The sequence below is a fragment of the Oncorhynchus mykiss genome, chromosome 25 (assembly GCF_013265735.2).
Source record: "Oncorhynchus mykiss isolate Arlee chromosome 25, USDA_OmykA_1.1, whole genome shotgun sequence".
NCBI classification, from domain to species: domain Eukaryota; kingdom Metazoa; phylum Chordata; class Actinopteri; order Salmoniformes; family Salmonidae; genus Oncorhynchus; species Oncorhynchus mykiss.
This window is the reverse complement of record NC_048589.1, coordinates 41,560,817-41,584,088: the sequence shown is the minus strand read 5'-3', so window position 1 is coordinate 41,584,088 and position 23,272 is coordinate 41,560,817. Positions and strand designations below refer to the sequence as shown.

Below are 23,272 nucleotides of genomic sequence, written 5' to 3'. Positions count from 1 at the left end.
TACCCTTACTGATGTCCAAAACGAACCAAAAATGTTTTGTCATGGTATATACACAACGTCTTCCCGAAGTGTTTTGTTTGGGAAGCATGCGGACGCCTTAAGGAGTTCCTAAAGAATGACAGGGGATTGGGGCTATGACTGGGTGAGAGTGTAGGAGGGGCTTGTGACGGCGGGAGGAGGGACTGTGACTACGTCCCAAATGGCATCCCTATTCCCTATATAGTGCACTACTTTTAATCAGAGCCCTATGGCACCCTATTCCCTATATAGTGCACCACTTTTAATCAGAGCCCTATGGCATCCCTATTCCCTATATAGTGCTCTACTTTTAACCAAAGCCCTATGGCACCCTATTCCCTATATAGTGCACTACTTTAGACCAAAGCCCTATGGCATCCCTATTCCCTATATAGTGCACTACTTTAGACCAAAGCCCTATGGCATCCCTATTCCCTATATAGTGCACTACTTTTAATCAGAGCCCTATGGCATCCCTATTCCCTACATAGTGCTCTACTTTTAACCAAAGCCCTATGGCATCCCTATTCCCTATATAGTGCACTACTTTAGACCAAAGCCCTATTTAGCCCTGATCAAAAGTAGTGCACTATATAGGGAATAGGGTGCCATTTGGGATGTATCCTATGACGATGTAGGTCAGGAGGAGCAGTGAGTGTGTAACTGTACCTGGATGTGCTGCACCATGTTCCTCAGCTGAACCAGGAACTCCTTGGCCTTGGTAGCTCTGTCAGACAGGATGTTGAGGGCCTGGGACAGCTGGCCCTGAGGAGGACAAGAGAGAAACATGGTCAGCATTAGACACGTCCATGTGAATGAATTAATGAATGAATATATCAATCAATTGGACTAAGGTGGTTGAGAGGAGGGGGGGGCGGGGGTTGAAGGTGAGCGGGTCAGAGGTGGTTGGGGGTAGGGGGTCGGAGGTCAGCGGAGGGGAGGGGTCAGAGGTGGTTGGGGTGAGGGGATCGGATCAGAGGTGGGTGGGGGGTGGCCAAAGGTGGGGGAGTGTGGTCGGAGGTTGGTGGTGGGAGGGGGTCGGAGGTGGTTGTGGGGTAGAGTGAGGGCGTGGTCTGACACACACACACACGCACCTCCTAACAGTAACCCTGAGTGCTGTGTGCCGTTGAGTGAACTGACTAGAGATCAGCCAAGTGGGGACAGAGCTTTTCATCTTTCAGGAGGACTGAGGCGGAAGAGAGGGTGAGAGGAAGACTCTGCTTCATCTGGCCAGAACACTACCCTCAGTTCCAGAACACAGCCCTCAGTTCCAGAACACAACCCTCAGTTCCAGAACACAACCCCCAGTTCCAGAACACAACCCCCAGTTCCAGAACACAACCCTCAGTTCCAGAACACAACCCCCAGTTCCAGAACACAACCCTCTGTTCCAGAACACACCCCCCAGTTCCAGAACACTACCCTCAGTTCCAGAACACAACCCTCAGTTCCAGAACACAACCATCAGTTCCAGAACACAACCCTCTGTTCCAGAACACACCCCCCAGTTCCAGAACACTACCCTCAGTTCCAGAACACAACCCTCAGTTCCAGAACACTACCCTCAGTTCCAGAACACAACCCTCAGTTCCAGAACACAACCCCCAGTTCCAGAACACAACCCCCAGTTCCTGAACACAACCCCCAGTTCCTGAACACAACCCTCAGTTCCAGAACACTACCCTCAGTTCCAGAACAACCGTCAGTTCCAGAACCGTCAGTTCCAGAACAACCGTCAGTTCCAGAACACAACCCTCAGTTCCAGAACACAACCGTCAGTTCCAGAACACAACCCTCAGTTCCAGAACACAACCCTCAGTTCCAGAACACAACCGTCAGTTCCAGAACACAACCCTCAGTTTCAGAACAGAACCGTCAGTTCCAGAACACAACCCTCAGTTCCAGAACACAATATGTGTGCCATTCAGAGGGTGAATGGGCAAGACAAAATATTTAAGTGCCTTTGAACGGGGGTATTGTACTAGGTGCCAGAGCGCATCTGTTTAAGTGTGTCAAGAACCACAACGCTGCTGGTCTTTTCTCGCTCTGCAGTTTCCTGTGTGTATCAAGAATGGTCCACCACCCAAAGGACATCCAGCCAACTTGACACAACTGTGGGAAGCATTAGAGTCAACAACAGGGATGCTGTGTACCACAGGGATGCTCAATTTCTCCACCCACGATGCACTCTTTAAATAGCCTACCTTCGTTTCAGTGAAGGGCTGATAAGTTAAAACCTAGACTTGAATTGAGAAGAGTATGAGAAGGTATGCCATAGGCGTACCTTTTTATTAAAGAAAATGGCAGAAAGCATAGACCTACCCCCTTTTGCTAGCTTAAGATAAATATGTTTTGGGGAAACACTTGTGACCTCTCGTTGGGGTTAAAGCCACGGACGAAGAGGAGCAGGCAAACATACATGTTTTTTAAAACTCTTTTTTGACTCTTTTTTAAAACTCTTTTTTGACTTTTTTAAAACTATTTTTTGACTCAGATTGGCCTAATTTTTTTTTAAAGTACCAAGCTCAGATTCCTAATGATGTCTCAGATTTAATGACTTTGCCGAACAGGGACAGTTTCGCTGCAAACAAGACACACTGATTTGGCATTGGAGAAATATGACAAGATGAACCCATACTCCGATCTCTCTGTCCATTCTTAGCTTGTAAGATTCTGCTAAGGTCTCCAGTCATGTAAAACATTATACAGAATTGCATGAAATGTTTATGGAAGGACATTTGTTTTCTCAGACCCCGCACATACAATGAGAAGATTCATGCAATGCGTTTACTCTAAAGGAGATGTTTCCACCCCTATTCTTGTCCACGGTGGTCTGTGAACCCACAACCTTCTGGCTCGCAGCCCTGTGCACTATAGAAATTCCTGCGTTGCCATGTAATGCTTACAGGACGAAGAACAGTTTCTAAAAAACTGCATATCTAAGTCTCTAGTAAATGGTAGGCAGGTTCGCTGCTATATACTTTGTTGTTGTTTTGATTTTGGGAATAGAGAAGATTTGTTTTTCAAGCGTTCAGGGAGGGTTTAGTTCAAATGTCTTGTTTTGAAGGAAGTGCCCGTCCATTTTAATTTCAGAGGTCCAATCGTCTCCAGGTAAACCTTATTAATAACTTATAACTCTTTTAGTCATCTCACTCAAACCTTTGTATTTTGTTTGTCTTGTGTTTCACCTACCCAACAAGAGTATTTTCAGATTTCATTTATCAACAAATAAGGTGAAAAGTACAGTAAACGTTAAAGGACCATACAAATCAACAGTGTAACTGTTTGGATTCAGTCTTGAGTCTGTTGAACTGTTCCTCCCCCTTCACCTTTGGTCTAATCATTTTCACATTAATCGTTCCTTTCCATTTTCTACCATGGTTCTGCATTTTCATGTTTCTTCTGTAAGAACCATTTCATATATAGTCCATACATTTATTTAGTCCATACAGGCCAATTCCCAAGAGAGTAAAGGGTTAACCACCTGCCTAGAATTAGCAGGCCAAATGAGGGCTGTCAATCATCAATTAACCAATGTCTGTCAAAAAAAACAAAACAAAAAAACACATGAAAACATACAATATACAATTAAATAGACTGTTTTTGGCTGAAATGGTATGAAATATATCAGCTATGGCTTGAATATGAACAATGAAATCTGAGCAGGCTAAATAACAAACAAACACAGTGGAGGTGCACTGGAGACCTGGTGCGTGGAGCCGGCACAGATGGTACCGGACAGATGGCCCCACCCCCAGACAGAACACTATGGACCCTGCCCCCCAGACAGAACACTATGGACCCTGGTCCCCACCCCAGACAGAACACTATGGACCCTGGCCCCACCCCGCCCCCCAGACAGAACACTATGGACCCTGGTCCCACCCCCAGACAGAACACTATGGACCCTGGCCCCACCCCGCCCCCCAGACAGAACACTATGGACCCTGGTCCCCACCCCAGACAGAACACTATGGACCCTGGCCCCACCCCCAGACAGAACACTATGGACCCTGGCCCCACCCCCAGACAGAACACTATGGACCCTGGTCCCCCCCCCCCCCCCCCCAGACAGAACACTATGGACCCTGGCCCCACCCCCAGACAGAACACTATGGACCCTGGTCCCCCCCCCCCCCCCCAGACAGAACACTATGGACCCTGGCCCCACCCCCAGACAGAACACTATGGACCCAGGTCCTCCCCCACAGACAGAACACTATGGACCCTGGTCCCCACCCCAGACAGAACACTATGGACCCTGGCCCCACCCCCAGACAGAACACTATGGACCCTGGCCCCACCCCCAGACAGAACACTATGGACCCAGGTCCTCCCCCACAGACAGAACACTATGGACCCTGGCCCCACCCCGCCCCCCAGACAGAACACTATGGACCCTGGCCCCACCCCCAGACAGAACACTATGGACCCTGGTCCCCCCCCCCCCCCCCCCCCCAGACAGAACACTATGGACCCTGGCCCCACCCCCAGACAGAACACTATGGACCCTGGTCCCCCCCCCCCCCCAGACAGAACACTATGGACCCTGGCCCCACCCCCAGACAGAACACTATGGACCCAGGTCCTCCCCCACAGACAGAACACTATGGACCCTGGTCCCCCCCCCCCAGACAGAACACTATGGTCCCTGGCCCCACCCCAAGACAGAACACTATGGACCCTGGTCCTCCCCCCCAGACAGAACACTATGGACCCTGGCCCCACCCCCAGACAGAACACTATGGACCCTGGTCAGATGTAGTGGAGCTGTAGTTTCTATCGGGTGTTTTTCAGAGAGAGCAGCTCCTCACAAAGCAAATCACCAGGCAACCAACACCACTTACTGAACCTGTCAATCATTATACACTGCCCCTATACACTCTCAGCTCCTATAGCTTTCTCTCATTCAGACTATCACACACACACCCACACACACACTCGCATACATGCATAGAAATACACACACATACACACACACACTCACACACTCACACACTCACACACACACTCGCATACATGCATAGAAATACACACACACACACACTCACACACACACACACACACACACACACACACACACACACACACACACACACACACACACACACACACACACACACACACACACACTGCCCTTTCAACCATCCTTTATTAGCTTCTCATTTTCTGTTTCAGTCCCAGACTTGTCTCGTTGTCCTCTCTGAATCAATGAAGGTCGATCAGGGGTATGTCGCCTTGTTAACAGTGGCTGTTGCGGTGCTCAGTGACGCGGCAGAAGCTCTCTGTCACACTGATGAATCCAACACAGTTGATTTGATTGTCTAGAGGGGGTTTTCCACCGTGTCTGATGAAACCAACACAGTTTATTTGATTGTCAGGAGGGGTTTTTCCACAGTATCTGATGAATCCAACACAGTTGATTTGATTGTCAGGAGGGGTTTTTCCACAGTATCTGATGAATCCAACACAGTTGATTTGATTGTCAGGAGGGGTTTTTCCACAGTATCTGATGAAACCAACACAGTTGATTGATTGTCAGGAGGGGTTTTTCCACAGTATCTGATGAAACCAACACAGTTGATTGATTGTCAGGAGGGGTTTTTCCACAGTATCTGATGAAACCAACACAGTTGATTGATTGTCAGGAGGGGTTTTTCCACAGTATCTGATGAAATCAACACAGTTGATTTGATTGTCAGGAGGGGTTTTTCCACAGTATCTGATGAATCCAACACAGTTGATTGATTGTCAGGAGGGGTTTTTCCACAGTATCTGATGAAACCAACACAGTTGATTTGATTGTCAGGAGGGGGTTTTCCACAGTATCTGATGAATCCAACACAGTTGATTGATTGTCAGGAGGGGGTTTTCCACAGTATCTGATGAATCCAACACAGTTGATTGATTGTCAGGAGGGGTTTTTCCACAGTATCTGATGAAACCAACACAGTTTATTTGATTGTCTAGAGGGGTTTTTCCACAGTATCTGATGAAACCAACACAGTTTATTTGATTGTCTAGAGGGGTTTTTCCACAGTATCTGATGAAACCAACACAGTTTATTTGATTGTCTAGAGGGGTTTTTCCACAGTATCTGATGAAACCAACACAGTTTATTTGATTGTCAGGAGGGGGTTTTCCATATTGTCATATCCATCTGTCTGTGAGTAAGCAACTTACAGTACATGCACACTCCTCGTGCAAGCTCTTAAACAAAAACAGGTCAAATCATTGTGTGATGCCGAGTAAATATTGTTCTGTGTTTTGACTACTAAAACTGGTTTTGTAAAGACGTCACAGGCCATGTCTACGTATAGCAGCACCGATTTGGTAACACGTCAATTAAAGCCTGCAGGTAAAAACAGCGGTCACCAACCAAGCCCGAGATCACCCGCTCAGATTTTTAAACATGACTGCATGTTTTAAAACAGTCATCTAATAAAAACAGTTCTGTAGGAATGAGGTTTGTGCAGTAGGCAGGCCTCATACATGATCATAGCAGTAGGCAGGCCTCATACATGATCATAGCAGTAGGCAGACCTCATTCATTATCATAGCAGTAGACAGGCCTCATACATTATCATAGCAGTAGGCAGGCTTCATACATTACCACAGCAGAGTGCAGGCTTCATATAATATCACAGCAGTAGGCAGGCCTCATTCATTATCACAGCAGTAGGCAGGGCCTCATACATTATCACAGCAGTTGGCAGGCCTCATACATTATCACAGCAGTAGGCAGGGCCTCATACATTATCACAGCAGTAGGCAGGCCTCCTACATTATCACAGCAGCAGGCAGGCCCATCACATTATCACAGCGGTAGACAGGCCTCCTACATTATCACAGCAGGCCTCCTACATTATCACAGCAGGCCTCCTACATTATCACAGCAGTTGGCAGGCCTCCTACATTATCACAGCAGCAGGCAGGCCCATCACATTATCACAGCGGTAGACAGGCCTCCTACATTATCACAGCAGTAGGCAGGCCTCCTACATTATCACAGCAGGCCTCCTACATTATCACAGCAGTAGGCAGGCCTCCTACATTATCACAGCAGCAGGCAGGCCTCATACATTATCACAGAATATTGCCTATATGCCTGGCCAGCCAATATTGTCTAGGAGCAACAATGGCTCAGTGGAAGAACACACAAGCTCACTACCAAGTTCCAAACTGCCTCTGGAAGCAAAGTCAGTACAAGAACTGGGGCGGCAGGGTAGCCTAGTGGTTAGAGAGTTGGACTAGTAACCAGCAGGTAGACTAGTGGTTAGAGCGTTGGACTAGTAACCAGCAGGTAGCCTAGTGGTTAGAGCGTTGGACTAGTAACCAGCAGGTAGCCTAGTGGTTAGAGCATTGGACTAGTAACCAGCAGGTAGCCTAGTGGTTAGAGCGTTGGACAAGTAACCAGCAGGTAGCCTAGTGATTAGAGCGTTGGGCTAGTAACCAGCAGGTAGCCTAGTGGTTAGAGCGTTGGACTAGTAACCAGCAGGTAGCCTAGTGGTTAGAGTGTTGGACTAGTAACCAGCAGGTAGCCTAGTGGTTAGAGCGTTGGACAAGTAACCAGCAGGTAGCCTAGTGGTTAGAGAGTTGGGCCAGTAACCAGCAGGTAGCCTAGTGGTTAGAGTGTTGGGCCAGTAACCAGCAGGTAGCCTAGTGGTTAGAGAGTTGGGCCAGTAACCAGCAGGTAGCCTAGTGGTTAGAGAGTTGGGCCAGTAACCAGCAGGTAGCCTAGTGGTTAGAGTGTTGGACTAGTAACCAGCAGGTAGCCTAGTGGTTAGAGCGTTGGACAAGTAACCAGCAGGTAGCCTAGTGGTTAGAGAGTTGGGCCAGTAACCAGCAGGTAGCCTAGTGGTTAGAGTGTTGGGCCAGTAACCAGCAGGTAGCCTAGTGGTTAGAGAGTTGGGCCAGTAACCAGCAGGTAGCCTAGTGGTTAGAGTGTTGGGCCAGTAACCACCAGGTAGCCTAGTGGTTAGAGTGTTGGGCCAGTAACCAGCAGGTAGCCTAGTGGTTAGAGTGTTGGACTAGTAACCAGCAGGTAGCCTAGTGGTTAGAGCGTTGGACAAGTAACCAGCAGGTAGCCTAGTGGTTAGAGAGTTGGGCCAGTAACCAGCAGGTAGCCTAGTGGTTAGAGTGTTGGACTAGTAATCAAAAGGTTGCAAGTTCAAATCCCTGAGCTGACAAGGTACAGATCTGTCGTTCTCCCCCTGAACAGTCAGTTGAGGCAGACAGCCCACTAGGCTGTCAAATAATTAGTTCTTAACTGACTTGCCTAGTTAAAAAAAAAAGGTGAACTATTAAAAAATAAAGATTCATGAAATGGGTTTCCGTGGCTGAGCAGCCGCACACAAGCCTAAGATGACCAAGCATCGGCTGGAGTGGTGTAAAGCTCACCGCCATTGGACTCTGGAGCAGTGGAAACATGTTCTCTGGAGTGATGAATCACGCTTCACCATCTGTCAGCCCAATGGATGAATCTGGGTTTGACGGATGCCAGGCCAACGCTACCTGCTACAGCATACAATGACATTCTAGACGATTCTGTACTTCCACCTTTGCGGCAAAAGTTTGGGCAAGGCCCTTTTCCTGTTTCAGTGACTTTCAACGTGGCACTGTCATAGGATGCCACCTTTCCAACAAGCCAGTTTGTCAAGAGTAAGTGCTGTTATTGTGAAGTGGAAAAGCGAGGTCCATACAGAAATGGTTTGTCGAGATCGGTGTGGACGAAGCCCTGACCTCAACATCAGTGCCCGGCCTCACTAATGCTCTTGGGGCAGAATGGAAGCAAGTCCCAACAGTAATGCTCCAACATCTGGTGGAAAGCCTTCCCAGAAGAGTGGAGGCTGTTATAGCAGCAATGTTCCAACATCTAGTGGAAAGCCTTCCCAGAAGAGTGGAGGATGTAATAGCAGCAAAGGGGGGACCAACTCCATATTAAAGCCCATGGTTTTGTAATGAGATGTTCGACGAGCAGTTGTCCACATACACTTAGGATTATACTTCCAGTTTATACATACTATATGCATTTCACAGGACAGTATATTTTATATTATTATTTTATATTGTATTATATTTTATATTGTATTATATTTTATATTGTATTATATTTTATCTTTTGTTTGTTTTTTTGCCTTCAGCTACCAACCCCTCCCATCTATCTCTGAACACCATCCAGTCCAGCTCCCCGCAACCCCTCCCATCTATCTCTGAACACCATCCAGTCCCAGCTCCCCTCAACCCCTCCCATCTATCTCTGAACACCATCCAGTCCCAGCTCCCCTCAACCCCTCCCATCTATCTCTGAACACCATCCAGTCCCAGCTCCCCTCAACCCCTCCCATCTATCTCTGAACACCATCCAGTCCCAGCTCCCCTCAACCCCTCCCATCTATCTCTGAACACCATCCAGTCCCAGCTCCCCTCAACCCCTCCCATCTGACTCTGAACACCATCCAGTCCCAGCTCCCTCAACCCCTCCCATCTATCTCTGAACACCATCCAGTCCCAGCTCCCCTCAACCCCTCCCATCTATCTCTGAACACCATCCAGTCCCAGCTCCCCTCAACCCCTCCCATCTATCTCTGAACACCATCCAGTCCCAGCTCCCCTCAACCCCTCCCATCTGACTCTGAACACCATCCAGTCCCAGCTCCCCTCAACCCCTCCCATCTATCTCTGAACACCATCCAGTCCCAGCTCCCCTCAACCCCTCCCATCTATCTCTGAACACCATCCAGTCCCAGCTCCCCTCAACCCCTCCCATCTATCTCTGAACACCATCCAGTCCCAGCTCCCCTCAACCCCTCCCATCTATCTCTGAACACCATCCAGTCCCAGCTCCCCTCAACCCCTCCCATCTGACTCTGAACACCATCCAGTCCCAGCTCCCCTCAACCCCTCCCATCTATCTCTGAACACCATCCAGTCCCAGCTCCCCTCAACCCCTCCCATCTATCTCTGAACACCATCCAGTCCCAGCTCCCCTCAACCCCTCCCATCTATCTCTGAACACCATCCAGTCCCAGCTCCCCTCAACCCCTCCCATCTATCTCTGAACACCATCCAGTCCCAGCTCCCCTCAACCCCTCCCATCTATCTCTGAACACCATCCAGTCCCAGCTCCCCTCAACCCCTCCCATCTATCTCTGAACACCATCCAGTCCCAGCTCCCTTCAACCCCTCCCATCTATCTCTGAACACCATCCAGTCCCAGCTCCCCTCAACCCCTCCCATCTATCTCTGAACACCATCCAGTCCCAGCTCCCCTCAACCCCTCCCATCTATCTCTGAACACCATCCAGTCCCAGCTCCCCTCAACCCCTCCCATCTATCTCTGAACACCATCCAGTCCCAGCTCCCCTCAACCCCTCCCATCTATCTCTGAACACCATCCAGTCCCAGCTCCCCTCAACCCCTCCCATCTATATCTGAACACCATCCAGTCCCAGCTCCCCTCAACCCCTCCCATCTGACTCTGAACACAATCCAGTCCCAGCTTCCCTCAACCCCTCCCATCTATCTCTGAACACCATCCAGTCCCAGCTCCCCTCAACCCCTCCCATCTATCTCTGAACACCATCCAGTCCCAGCTCCCCTCAACCCCTCCCATTAATCTCTGAACACCATCCAGTCCCAGTAGGACAGTAGGAAATCTACATTTTGTGGGCTGCATACACTCATTCACCCCACCCCACGCCTCCAAAAACAAACACGTTTGCCCCTCTCTCCCCTCTCTCCCCTCTCTCCCTTCTCTCCCTTCTCTCCCCTCTCTCCCCTTCCACCCATAGATAGACCTACAGCTGAATCTGTGAAAGCATATACAGCTCGGCTGTTTAAGAAGGCATGCCAAATTGCCAAATTGAGCAGGAATGAGAAGATTTGATTAACCAATATCTAGTCCTAGCTAATGGAGGTCGGACCCCCCCCCTTCCCCCCAACACACACGCTGCCCCCAACCCCACCCCCTCCCGTTGTGACCCATTTTCCCAAGCACCTCTGTACAGTCAGACCGTTTGATTATTCTGTGCCGCCAGGGCCACAATAATCCTGCCCCCTCTCTGATTGTCCGAGTGTGACCCCCCTCCCCATGGGTTACTGCAGCCAGGTTTGTCAGCACTGCCACTAACTTGGTGGCTCAGACTGTTGAGGGTGCAGGGATGCTTTAGTGGGTCTCTGACCTCGTTCATCTATCTGTCATGGCTGCTTGCAGGAGGCCTATAAAACAGATAATGACTTCTCCTTAGTGGGTGAGTCGCTCTGGTCGGTGTCTAGAATATAGGGTTGGCACCGTTCCATCATGATAGGACAAAAATAAACAAACTATATATTTTTTATTTTAAAAATGTATATCCCATATCTGCGCAAAAGTGAAGACTCTCTCTCACAGACATGAGCTCTGGCATTTGCAACCATTTTCCTTCCTCACTCACTTAACTCATCACACTTTTCCAGTCACACAGAACACACAGACACCCCATTATTTCTACCTTGTTGATTCCTGCCTAATTTCAGGCTTTGGGTACCTTTGTGTTCCAGTTCCTTGTATTTCGAGAATTATTATGTCATGAATTGTCCTTTCTTTTATTATTTATAAATCTTATACATAAAATATGGAATATAAATTATTTGACAACATTCCCTAACTTCAATAGTATAGTGTAATTATAGTTTATTTATTAATTGTTGTATTTTATTATATATATATATATATATATATAAATAATAAAATACAACAATTAATAAATAAATAAATATATATATATATATATATATATTACAATCTCTACCATTAATATTGCTGGATGTTCCATATTAGAATAAGGCTGTAAAGTAACAAAATGTGGAAAACGTCAATAGGTCTGAATCATTTCCGACTGCACTGTACATGGAGACAAACGCTGAATAAAAATTTAAAAAACGCAACATGGAACAATTTCAATGATTTTACTAAATTACATTTCATATTAGGGAATCTGTCAATTGAAAGAAATAAATTAGGCCCTAATCTATGGATTTCACATGACTGAGGTATACAAAAATGCATCTTGTTGGTCACAGATACCTTAAGGTAGAGGCGTGGATCAGAAAACCAGTCAGTATCTGGTGTGACCACCATTTGTCTCATGCAGCGCGACACATCTCCTTCTCATAGAGTTGACCAGGCTGTTGATTATGACCTGTGGAATGTTGTCCCACTCCTCTTCAATGGCTGTGTGAAGTTGCTGGATATTGGCAGGAACTGGAACACACTGTTATACACGTCAATCCAGAGCATCCCAAACATGCTCAATGGGTGTCATGTCTGGTGAGTATTCAGGCCATGGAAGAACTGAGACATTTTCATCTTCCAGGAATTGTGTGCAGATCCTTGTGACACGGGGCCGTGCATTATCATGCTGAAACATGAAGTGATGGCGGCAGATGAATGGCACGACAACGTTCATCTAAAATGACGTTGGAGGAGTCTTATTGTAGAGAAGTTAACAATAAATGATCTGGCAACAGTTCCGTTGGACTTTCCTACAGTCAGCATGCCAATTTCACGCTCCCTCAAAACTTGAGATATCTACTATGGCATTGTGTTGTGTGACAAAACACATTTCACTAACAGGGATGTAAACAAATTTGTGCACAAACATTTGAGAGAAATAAGCTTTTTATGCGTGTAGAACATTTCTGGGATATTTTATTTCAGCTCATGAAACATGGAACCAACACTTCACATGTTGCGATCATATTTTTGTTCAGTATACATACATTAGCTTAAAGCCAGAATCCGCAGTCCCTGCATCCATTGGTGATATACAGTCTGTACCCATTGATTCTTGAAGAATATAACTTATAAATGCCTCTTGAGCTTAGTTCAAAATGTAGTATCAAATCAGAAACCAAAATATAAGCTTGTTTTTCTACAATGTTTGTAAACATTGTAAATGTAAACCAACCCTGTATAGGCTCATAACATGGTTAAAATAATAGTGTTGATATCATGGATGGTCAGGCCTTGCATCCAAGACTCTATTTATTCCTTTTGAGATTGGTTACATTTCTCCTGGCCCATCCCTCAGCTTTTTACCAAAACAGAGGTGGGGAGTGTTACGATATGCGCTTAGAGTCGGGAAGCAAGGTCAGGGAGAGACATATATAGGGAAGGAACCAAAGGGAGAGACATATATAGGGAAGGAACCAAAGGGAGTGACATATATAGGGAAGGAACCAAAGGGAGAGACATATATAGGGAAGGAACCAATGGGAGAGACATATATAGGGAAGGAACCAAAAGGAGGGACATATATAGGGAAGGAACCAATGGGAGAGACATATATAGGGAAGGAACCAAAGGGAGGGACATATATAGGGCAGGAACCAAAGGGAGAGACATATATAGGGAAGGAACCAAAGGGAGGGACATATATAGGGAAGGTAATCAGGGAAGAGATGGAGTCCAGTTGAGTCTGATGACACGCAGGTGTGCGTGACGATGGTGACGGGTGTGTGGCCATACCGAGCAGCCTGGTGACCTAGAGGCCGGAGAGGGAGCCCACGTGACCTAGAGGCCTGGAGAGGGAGCCCACGTGACCTAGAGGCCTGGAGAGGGAGCACACGTGACCTAGAGGCCGTAGAGGGAGCCCACGTGACCTAGAGGCCTGGAGAGGGAGCCCACGTGAGCTAGAGGCCGCAGAGGGAGCCCACGTGACCTAGAGGCCTGGAGAGGGAGCACACGTGACCTAGAGGCCGGAGAGGGAGCACACGTGACCTAGAGGCCGGAGAGGGAGCACACGTGACCTAGAGGCCTGGAGAGGGAGCACACGTGACCTAGAGGCCTGGAGAGGGAGCACACGTGACCTAGAGGCCTGGAGAGGGAGCCCACGTGACCTAGAGGCCGTAGAGGGAGCCCACGTGACCTAGAGGCCGTAGAGGGAGCACAAGTGACCTAGAGGCCTGGAGAGGGAGCACACGTGACCTAGAGGCCGTAGAGGGTGCACACGTGACCTAGAGGCCTGGAGAGGGAGCACACGTGACCTAGAGGCCTGGAGAGGGAGCACACGTGACCTAGAGGCCAGAGAGGGAGCACACGTGACCTAGAGGCCTGGAGAGGGAGCCCACGTGACCTAGAGGGAGCCCACGTGACCTAGAGGCCTGGAGAGGCAGCCCACGTGACCTAGAGGGAGCCCACGTGACCTAGAGGCCTGGAGAGGGAGCCCACGTGACCTAGAGGCCGGAGAGGGAGCACACTTTCAGAGAGGGAGTAACTTTCTTATTGTTTCAACTGCAGATTGCACCTTTAATGTGAGTTGTTACAATGTGCATTGAGCCCCTCTTGCAACAAAAAAAAAATTCTAATGAGATTTTGTAATTGTACATTAGCCGGCCCCTGACGGGGATGTTACAATGTTGGAACGAGACCTAATCGTGGTTTCACAGGGGACCCTGAGGACGCCCCTGGTATTGATGTGTGTGTGTGTGTGTGTGTGTGTGTGTGTGTGTGTGTGTGTGTGTGTGTGTGTGTGTGTGTGTGTGTGTGTGTGTGTGTGTGTGTGTGTGTGTAATCATCTTTGTAATTACGGCAAGTGTGAACACGTGGTCGTCATGAATAATGTATCACAGAGCTCCAGGGCACGCACACACACACGCACACACACACACACACACACACACACACACACGGCTCCAGAGCCGTTCTACGTGTTTCACGTTCTCAGTGACCAATTGGAGCGAACAAACGAGCCAATCTGTCACCGGGAAGCGGGGGATGTCAGAAAGACGTCAGAGCCCGTTTGGATTAAAGCCTCTGTAGTCGAGTACGGAAGGAAGGAAGTGGGCTGTTCTGTAGCACAAGGGTTTGCATTCCCCAAATGGCCCCAAAGTCCCCATAGGGCTCTGGTCTAAAGTAGTGCCCTATATAGTAAATAGAGTGGCATTTGGGAATCACACAAGGACATTAATACTGCAGATGTAATGTCAACTAAACCACACCCCCAAAGTACTGCATAATCTGGCATTTAGAACACCCATGTTCTGAGAATTCATTTAACACTGTTTTCTATGTTACATCTGGGTACCTGTGTGTGTGTGTGTGTGTGTGTGTGTGGTGTGTGGTGTGTGGTGTGTTGTAACGGTTTTCTTCGTGAGAAGGAGAGTCGGACCAAAATGCAGCGTGTGGTTTACGATCCATGTTTATTAATAATACGAAACACGAATCTCCAATACAATACTACAAAACAAAACGTAACGAAAACCTAAACAGCCTATCTGGTGAAAAAAAACACATAGACAGGAACAATCACCCACAAACACACAGTGAACCCCAGGCTACCTAAATATGGTTCCCAATCAGAGACAATGATGAACACCTGCCTCTGACTGAGAACCATATCAGGCTGAACATAGAAATAGACAAACAAGACATGAAACATAGAATGCCCACTCAGATCACACCCTGACCAATCAAAACATAGAAAATACAAAGTAAACTATGGTCAGGGCGTGACATGTGTGTGTGGTGTGTGTGTGGTGTGTGGTGTGTGTGTGTGTGTGTGTGTGTGTGTGTGTGGTGTGTGTGTGTGTGCACAACAATTGGAGGGCAAAGAGAGTGTGACCTATTTTCCCAAAGCTACTGTACTTTCTAGAAAAAAATAGAAAAAAACCTAATATAAACTTTTCTAGTTCACGGCTCTACTCTTTTTCTATGAACAACAAGGCTTTCTGACAGGCCTGGGTGAGGCTTTCTCAGGGGTCTGGTGTCAAGTAGGCCTGGGTGAGGCATTCTCAGGGGTCTGGTGTCAAGCAGGCCTGGGTGAGGCTTTCTCAGGGGTCTGGTGTCAAGCAGGCCTGGGTGAGGCATTCTCAGAGGTCAAGCAGGCCTGGGTGAGGCTTTCTCAGGGGTCTGGTGTCAAGCAGGCCTGGGTGAGGCATTCTCAGAGGTCAAGCAGGCCTGGGTGAGGCTTTCTCAGGGGTCTGGTGTCAAGCAGGCCTGGGTGAGGCATTCTCAGAGGTCAAGCAGGCCTGGGTGAGGCTTTCTCAGGGGTCTGGTGTCAATCAGGCCTGGGTGAGGCTTTCTTAGAGGTCAAGCAGGCCTGGGTGAGGCTTTCTCAGGTGTCTGGTGTCAAGCAGGCCTGGGTGAGGCTTTCTCAGAGGTCAAGCAGGCCTGGGTGAGGCTTTCTTAGAGGTCAAGCAGGCCTGGGTGAGGCTTTCTCAGAGGTCAAGCAGGCCTGGGTGAGGCTTTCTCAGGGGTCTGCTGTCAAGCAGGCTTGGGTGAGGCTTTCTAAGAGGTCAAGCAGGCCTGGGTGAGGCTTTCTCAGAGGTCTGGTGTCAAGCAGGCCGGGGTGAGGCTTTCTCAGAGGTCAAGCAGGCCTGGGTGAGGCTTTCTCAGAGGTCAAGCAGGCCTGGGTGAGGCTTTCTCAGAGGTCAAGCAGGCCTGGGTGAGGCCTTGACACTCAGAGGTCTGGTGTCAAGCAGGCCTGGGTGAGGCTTTCTCATAGGTCTGGTGTCAAGTAGGCCTGGGTGAGGCTTTCTCAGGGGTCTGGTGTCAAGCAGGCCTGGGTGAGGCTTTCTCAGAGGTCTGGTGTCAAGCAGGCCTGGGTGAGGCTTTCTCAGGGGTCTGGTGTCAAGCAAGCCTGGGTGAGGCTTTCTCAGGGGTCTGGTGTCAAGCAGGCCTGGGTGAGGCTTTCTCAGAGGTCTGGTGTCAAGCAGGCCTGGGTGAGGCTTTCTCAGGGGTCTGGCGTCAAGCAGGCCTGGGTGAGGCTTTCTCAGGGGACTGGCGTCAAGCAAGCCTGGGTGAGGCTTTCTCAGGGGTCTGGCGTCAAGCAAGCCTGGGTGAGGCTGTCTCAGAGGTCTGGTGTCAAGCAGGCCTGGGTGACAGTCTGTCTCTGCTCTCTTGCCAAATCCTTATGAAGGAGTACAACACCGTTCGAGGACCAGGTGAAAGACCAAGTAGGCAAAAGTAGTTCAAAGGGAAATGTCAAAATATTTCAACTTCATATTCATAATCTCCAGCACCACCCCAACAGCATCAGTGAAAATGGCCTAGTCTGATGACATCATCCGGAAACCAACTATGAGTAGGAAAAGGTTCTTTTTTAATTTACTAGACTTTGCCTGCTCATAGTTGTCTATAAATCACATGATACACCCTATGGTGAACATTTTTTAAACGTCCTTTTTTTAGGAGCCAGTTATTGAGGATAACGTTCTCTTATTAATAAACTGAGAGTTAACAACATCTAACATGCTGGATCAACAAGGAATCTGACAACTACAGTAGCTAGAAGCTGGATCAAGAAGGAATCTGACGACTACAGTAGCTAGAAGCTGGATCAACAAGGAATCTGACAACTACAGTAGCTAGAAGCTGGATCAAGAAGGAATCTGACGACTACAGTAGCTAGAAGCTGGATCAACCAGGAATCTGACAACTACAGTAGCTAGAAGCTGGATCAACAAGGAATCTGACAACTACAGTAGCTAGAAGCTGGATCAAGAAGGAATCTGATGACTACAGTAGCTAGAAGCTGGATCAACCAGGAATCTGACAACTACAGTAGCTAGAAGCTGGATCAACAAGGAATCTGACAACTACAGTAGCTAGAAGCTGGATCAAGAAGGAATCTGACGACTACAGTAGCTAGAAGCTGGATCAACCAGGAATCTGACAACTACAGTAGCTAGAAGCTGGATCAACCAGGAATCTGACAACTACAGTAGCTAGAAGCTGGATCAACAAGGAATATGACAACTACAGTAGCTAAAAGCTGGATCAACCAGGAATCTGACAACTACAGTAGCTAGAAGCTGGATCAACAAGGAATCTGACAACTACAGTAGCTAGAAGCTGGATCAACCAGGAATCTGACAACTACAGTAGCTAGAAGCTGGATCAACCAGGAATCTGACAACTACAGTAGCTAGAAGCTGGATCAACAAGGAATCTGACAACTACAGTAGCTAGAAGCTGGATCAACCAGGATTCTGACAACTACAGTAGCTAGAAGCTGGATCAACAAGGAATCTGACAACTACAGTAGCTAGAAGCTGGATCAACCAGGAATCTGACAACTACAGTAGCTAGAAGCTGGATCAACCAGGAATCTGACAACTACAGTAGCTAGAAGCTGGATCAACCAGGAATCTGACAACTACAGTAGCTAGAAGCTGGATCAACCGGGAATTTGACAACTACAGTAGCTAGAAGCTGGATCAACCGGGAATTTGACAACTACAGTAGCTAGAATCTGGATCCACCAGGAATCTGACAACTACAGTAGCTTGCTTCTGAAGCCTCTCTATGTTCTCTATAGCTGCGTTTAAATGGCACCCTTTCCAGTACTTTTGACCAGGGCCCATTGGGGAATAGGTTCCCATTTGGAACACAGACTATATGTTGGGGTGGCAGGTAGCCTAGTGGTTAGAGTGTTGGACCAGTAACCAGCAGGTAGTCTCGTGGTTAGAGCGTTGGACTAGTAACCAGCAGGTAGTCTCGTGGTTAGAGCGTTGGACTAGTAACCAGCAGGTAGCCTAGTGGTTAGAGCGTTGGGCCAGTAACCAGCAGGTAGCCTAGTGGTTAGAGCGTTGGACTAGTAACCAGCAGGTAGTCTAGTGGTTAGAGTGTTGGGCCAGTAACCGGCAGGTAGCCTAGTGGTTAGAGCGTTGGACTAGTAACCAGCAGGTAGTCTAGTGGTTAGAGTGTTGGGCCAGTAACCAGCAGGTAGACTAGTGGTTAGAGTGTTGGGCCAGTAACCAGCAGGTAGTCTAGTGGTTAGAGTGTTGGGCAAGTAACCAGCAGGTAGCCTAGTGGTTAGAGTGTTGGGCCAGTAACCAGCAGGTAGTCTAGTGGTTAGAGTGTTGGGCCAGTAACCAGCAGGTAGTCTAGTGGTTAGAGTGTTGGGCCAGTAACCAGCAGGTAGTCTAGTGGTTAGAGTGTTGGGCTAGTAACCAGCAGGTAGTCTAGTGGTTAGAGTGTTGGGCCAGTAACCAGCAGGTAGCCTAGTGGTTAGAGTGTTGGGCCAGTAACCAGCAGGTAGCCTAGTGGTTAGAGCGTTGGACTAGTAACCAGCAGGTAGCCTAGTGGTTAGAGTGTTGGACCAGTAACCAGCAGGTAGTCTAGTGGTTAGAGTGTTGGACTAGTAACCAGCAGGTAGCCTAGTGGTTAGAGTGTTGGGCCAGTAACCAGCAGGTAGTCTAGTGGTTAGAGTGTTGGGCCAGTAACCAGCAGGTAGTCTAGTGGTTAGAGTGTTGGGCCAGTAACCAGCAGGTAGCCTAGTGGTTAGAGCGTTGGGCCAGTAACCAGCAGGTAGTCTAGTGGTTAGAGTGTTGGGCCAGTAACCAGCAGGTAGCCTAGTGGTTAGAGTGTTGGGCCAGTAACCAGCAGGTAGTCTAGTGGTTAGAGTGTTGGGCCAGTAACCAGCAGGTAGTCTAGTGGTTAGAGTGTTGGGCCAGTAACCAGCAGGTAGCCTAGTGGTTAGAGTGTTGGGCCAGTAACCAGCAGGTGGCCTAGTGGTTAGAGCGTTCGGCCAGGAACCAGCAGGTAGCCTAGTGGTTAGAGTGTTGGGCCAGTAACCAGCAGGTAGTCTAGTGGTTAGAGTGTTGGGCCAGTAACCAGCAGGTAGTCTAGTGGTTAGAGTGTTGGGCCAGTAACCAGCAGGTAGCCTAGTGGTTAGAGCGTTGGGCCAGTAACCAGCAGGTAGTCTAGTGGTTAGAGTGTTGGGCCAGTAACCAGCAGGTAGCCTAGTGGTTAGAGTGTTGGGCCAGTAACCAGCAGGTAGTCTAGTGGTTAGAGTGTTGGGCCAGTAACCAGCAGGTAGCCTAGTGGTTAGAGTGTTGGGCCAGTAACCAGCAGGTAGTCTAGTGGTTAGAGTGTTGGGCCAGTAACCAGCAGGTAGCCTAGTGGTTAGAGTGTTGGGCCAGTAACCAGCAGGTAGTCTAGTGGTTAGAGTGTTGGACTAGTAACCAGCAGGTAGCCTAGTGGTTAGAGCGTTGGGCCAGTAACCAGCAGGTAGTCTAGTGGTTAGAGTGTTGAGCCAGTAACCAGCAGGTAGCCTAGTGGTTAGAGTGTTGGGCCAGTAACCAGCAGGTAGCCTAGTGGTTAGAGTGTTGGGCCAGTAACCAGCAGGTAGTCTAGTGGTTAGAGTGTTGGGCCAGTAACCAGCAGGTAGCCTAGTGGTTAGAGTGTTGGACCAGTAACCAGCAGGTAGTCTAGTGGTTAGAGTGTTGGACTAGTAACCAGCAGGTAGCCTAGTGGTTAGAGTGTTGGGCCAGTAACCAGCAGGTAGTCTAGTGGTTAGAGTGTTGGGCCAGTAACCAGCAGGTAGCCTAGTGGTTTGAGTGTTGAGCCAGTAACCAGCAGGTAGCCTAGTGGTTAGAGTGTTGGGCCAGTAACCGAAAGGTTGGTGGATTGAATCCCCGAGCTGACAACGTAACAAAAAATATGTCGTTCTGCCCCTGAACAAGACAGTTAACCCACTGTTCCCCAGTTGGCCGCCATTGTAAATAAGAATTTGTTCTTAAAACTGACTTGCCTAGTTAAATAGAATATATATATATTATCAGATCATAAGGAAGCTATCCCGCATAGCCTACCTCTACAGGCAGAAACAGACTGGCCATAGGGCAGTTTGGAAAAATGCCAGATGGGCTGGTCCATCTTTAACCCAGTGTGTCCAAAATGATGTTTTTAAGACAAAATTCTCGTTATTTGCCTGATAATGTGGGCCTCAAGAAGAAGAAAGAAAAAAAAAGAGAGAAATGCCCGGGCCGAGTTGTGGTCCCAGTCTATCTTTGTCAACAGGCCAACCCATAGTGACTGGGCTGACTGATATATTATTCATCTGTTATTGCAGTCGGGAATGAATTATGCATCAGGAATCATTAACTATCCAGGGAAAGAGTCATAGCTCAGAAAAATAAAAGGAGGATTCTAAAAAGGACACAGAAACAGAGCCTGAACTGAACAGATACCTGGGAGGGGAACGCTAGAATAGGGACATATCCTATTCCTGTCCAGACAGGACCCAGATGGTGCTGAAGATGGTCTAGTTTAGTGTCGGAGGTGTGTGCGTGTGTGTGTGTGTGTGTGTGTGTGTGTGTGTGTGTGTGTGTGTGTGTACGCTCAACTCTCTGTGCCTGAGGTTTCTCTGCATATGTGTATGTGTGTGTGTGCTCAACTGTCAGCCTGAGGTTTCTCTGAGTGTTTGTGGGGGTGTGTGCATGTGTGTGTTTGAGTGTGAGTGTGTGTGTGCTCAGCTGTCAACCTAAAGTTTGTCTTAGGGTTGTCTTGCCTCATAAATCAGAGGATGATGAGGGGGTAGACAGCGGTGTTGTGCTGCTACACACTGGTATCAGGCACACTTTCATTTCACATTCAAATGTAACAGAGAGTTAAGATTTATAACCTCACTCAACATCTTAAAACGTCTCCACTCCTATTAAAACTAGCTTTTCTATAAAATAATTTACTAAGATGTTGTCAAGCAGACAGTTACGTGTGTGTGTGTGTGCGTGTGCGTGTGCGTGAGGCAGAGGATCTCTGGTTCGAGCCTAGTGAGGGACAATGATAGGAGGAAGGATTGCTGTAAAAGGATTGCTTTAACAAGCACTATGACATCTGTAACATTAACTGTGTCCTACTTCTGGATGGAACTGTATCAGAGAGCCTCTAGGAAAATTAAACGAGGTAAGCACAGTAAGGTGCTCCTGAAGGTAGGAAAGGGACAGTTCTTCTTGCTGTTCCGTAAGGTAAGCACCATGGTCTCGTGGTGGATGCGAGCTTCGACTGGAAGCCAGTGGAGTGTGTGGAGGAGCGGGGTGACATGGGAGAACATGGGAAGGTTGAACATCAGGCGGACTGCAGCATTCTGGATAGGTTTCAGGGGGTTTGATGGTACAAAGTGGGAGCCCAGCCAACAGCGAGCTGCAGTAGTCCAGACGGGAGATGACAAATGACTGAATTAGGACCTGGACCTCTTTCTGTGTGAGGTAGAGTCGTTCTCTACAGATGTTGTAGAGCATGAACCTGCAGGAGCGAGTCACTGATGTTCACAGAGAATGACAGGGTGTTGTCCAGGGTCACTCATGGGTTCTTTGCACTCTGTGAGGGGGACACCATGGAGTTGTCAACCGTGACGGAGAGGTCTTGGCACGGGCAGGCCTTCCCCCGGGAGGTAGAGCAGCTCTGTCTTGTTGAGGTTGAGCTTGAGGTGGTGGGCCGACATCCAAGCTGAAATACAGTATCTGCCAGGCATGCAGAGATGCGTGTCGCCACCTGGGTGTCAGAAGTGGGGAAGGTGAGAAGTAGTTTAGTGTCATCCGCATAGCAATGATAGGAGAGACCATGTGAGGATATGACAGAGCCGAGCGACTTGGTGTATAGAGAGAAGAGGAGAGGGTCTTGAACCAAGCCCTGGGGGACACCGGTAGTGAGATTAGATGGTTCAGACACAGATCCTCTACATGTCACCTGGCAGGAGCGGCCTGCAGAGCCTGACACACCTGAGTGGGTGGAGCTGATGTTTCACAGTGTTGAAGGCAGCGGATAGATCTAGAAGGACGAGACCAGAAGAGAGAATCAGCTTTGGAAGTGTGGAGAGCCTATCAAGGTGTCAAGCTCATTGAGGGACTCTCTAAAGGCACCTGGCCGGGGCGATAGATGACAACAATGTGAAGTTGGAGTGGACAAGTGACAGTGATAGCATGGAATTGAAGTGAGGAGATGGACAGGAGAGTGAGGGAGAAAAGAGAACATATCTCCACGGTTACACCCAGATGCTCTCGGACTATGAGAGAACAGTCGGATGAAGACCGAGCAGCTGGAGTAGCAGTGTTTTCTGGGGTGATCCGTGTCTCCGTCAGGGACAAAAAAGACAAGGGACTGAAGGGCAGCATAGGTTGAGATGAACTCAGCGTTCTTGATTGCAGATCGGCCGTTCAAAACGCTGCCAGAGACCGGGAATTCCACATGGGTTGTCCACGCTGTAACGGCAGATCTCCTCTTCGTCCGAAGAGGAGTAAGGATCGGACCAAGATGCAGCGCGGGAAAGTGTTCATGACGATTTATTAAAAACGAACTGAACACTGAAATACAAAACAATAAACGATGTGAACAAAACCAAAACCGAAACAGTACCGTGTGGCGACAAACACGGAAACAAACACCCACAAACCAACAGTGAAACCCAGGCTACCTAAGTATGATTCTCAATCAGAGACAACTAACGACACCTGCCTCTGATTGAGAACCATACTAGGCTGAACACAA

The 23,272-nt window shown here is 48.4% G+C and overlaps 1 protein-coding gene across 2 annotated transcripts in view; it reads right to left on the bottom strand.

Annotated features, from left to right (window-relative positions):
• Nucleotides 1–23,272, bottom strand: part of LOC110505965 (E3 ubiquitin-protein ligase TRIM9) — a 75,425-nt gene that overhangs the window by 38,707 nt on the left and 13,446 nt on the right. For both annotated transcript variants that reach the window (XM_036962969.1, XM_036962970.1), the window contains exon 2: nt 688–783. In XM_036962969.1, the coding sequence (XP_036818864.1) occupies nt 688–783 (96 nt within the window). The remainder of the gene's footprint in view (nt 1–687; nt 784–23,272) is intronic.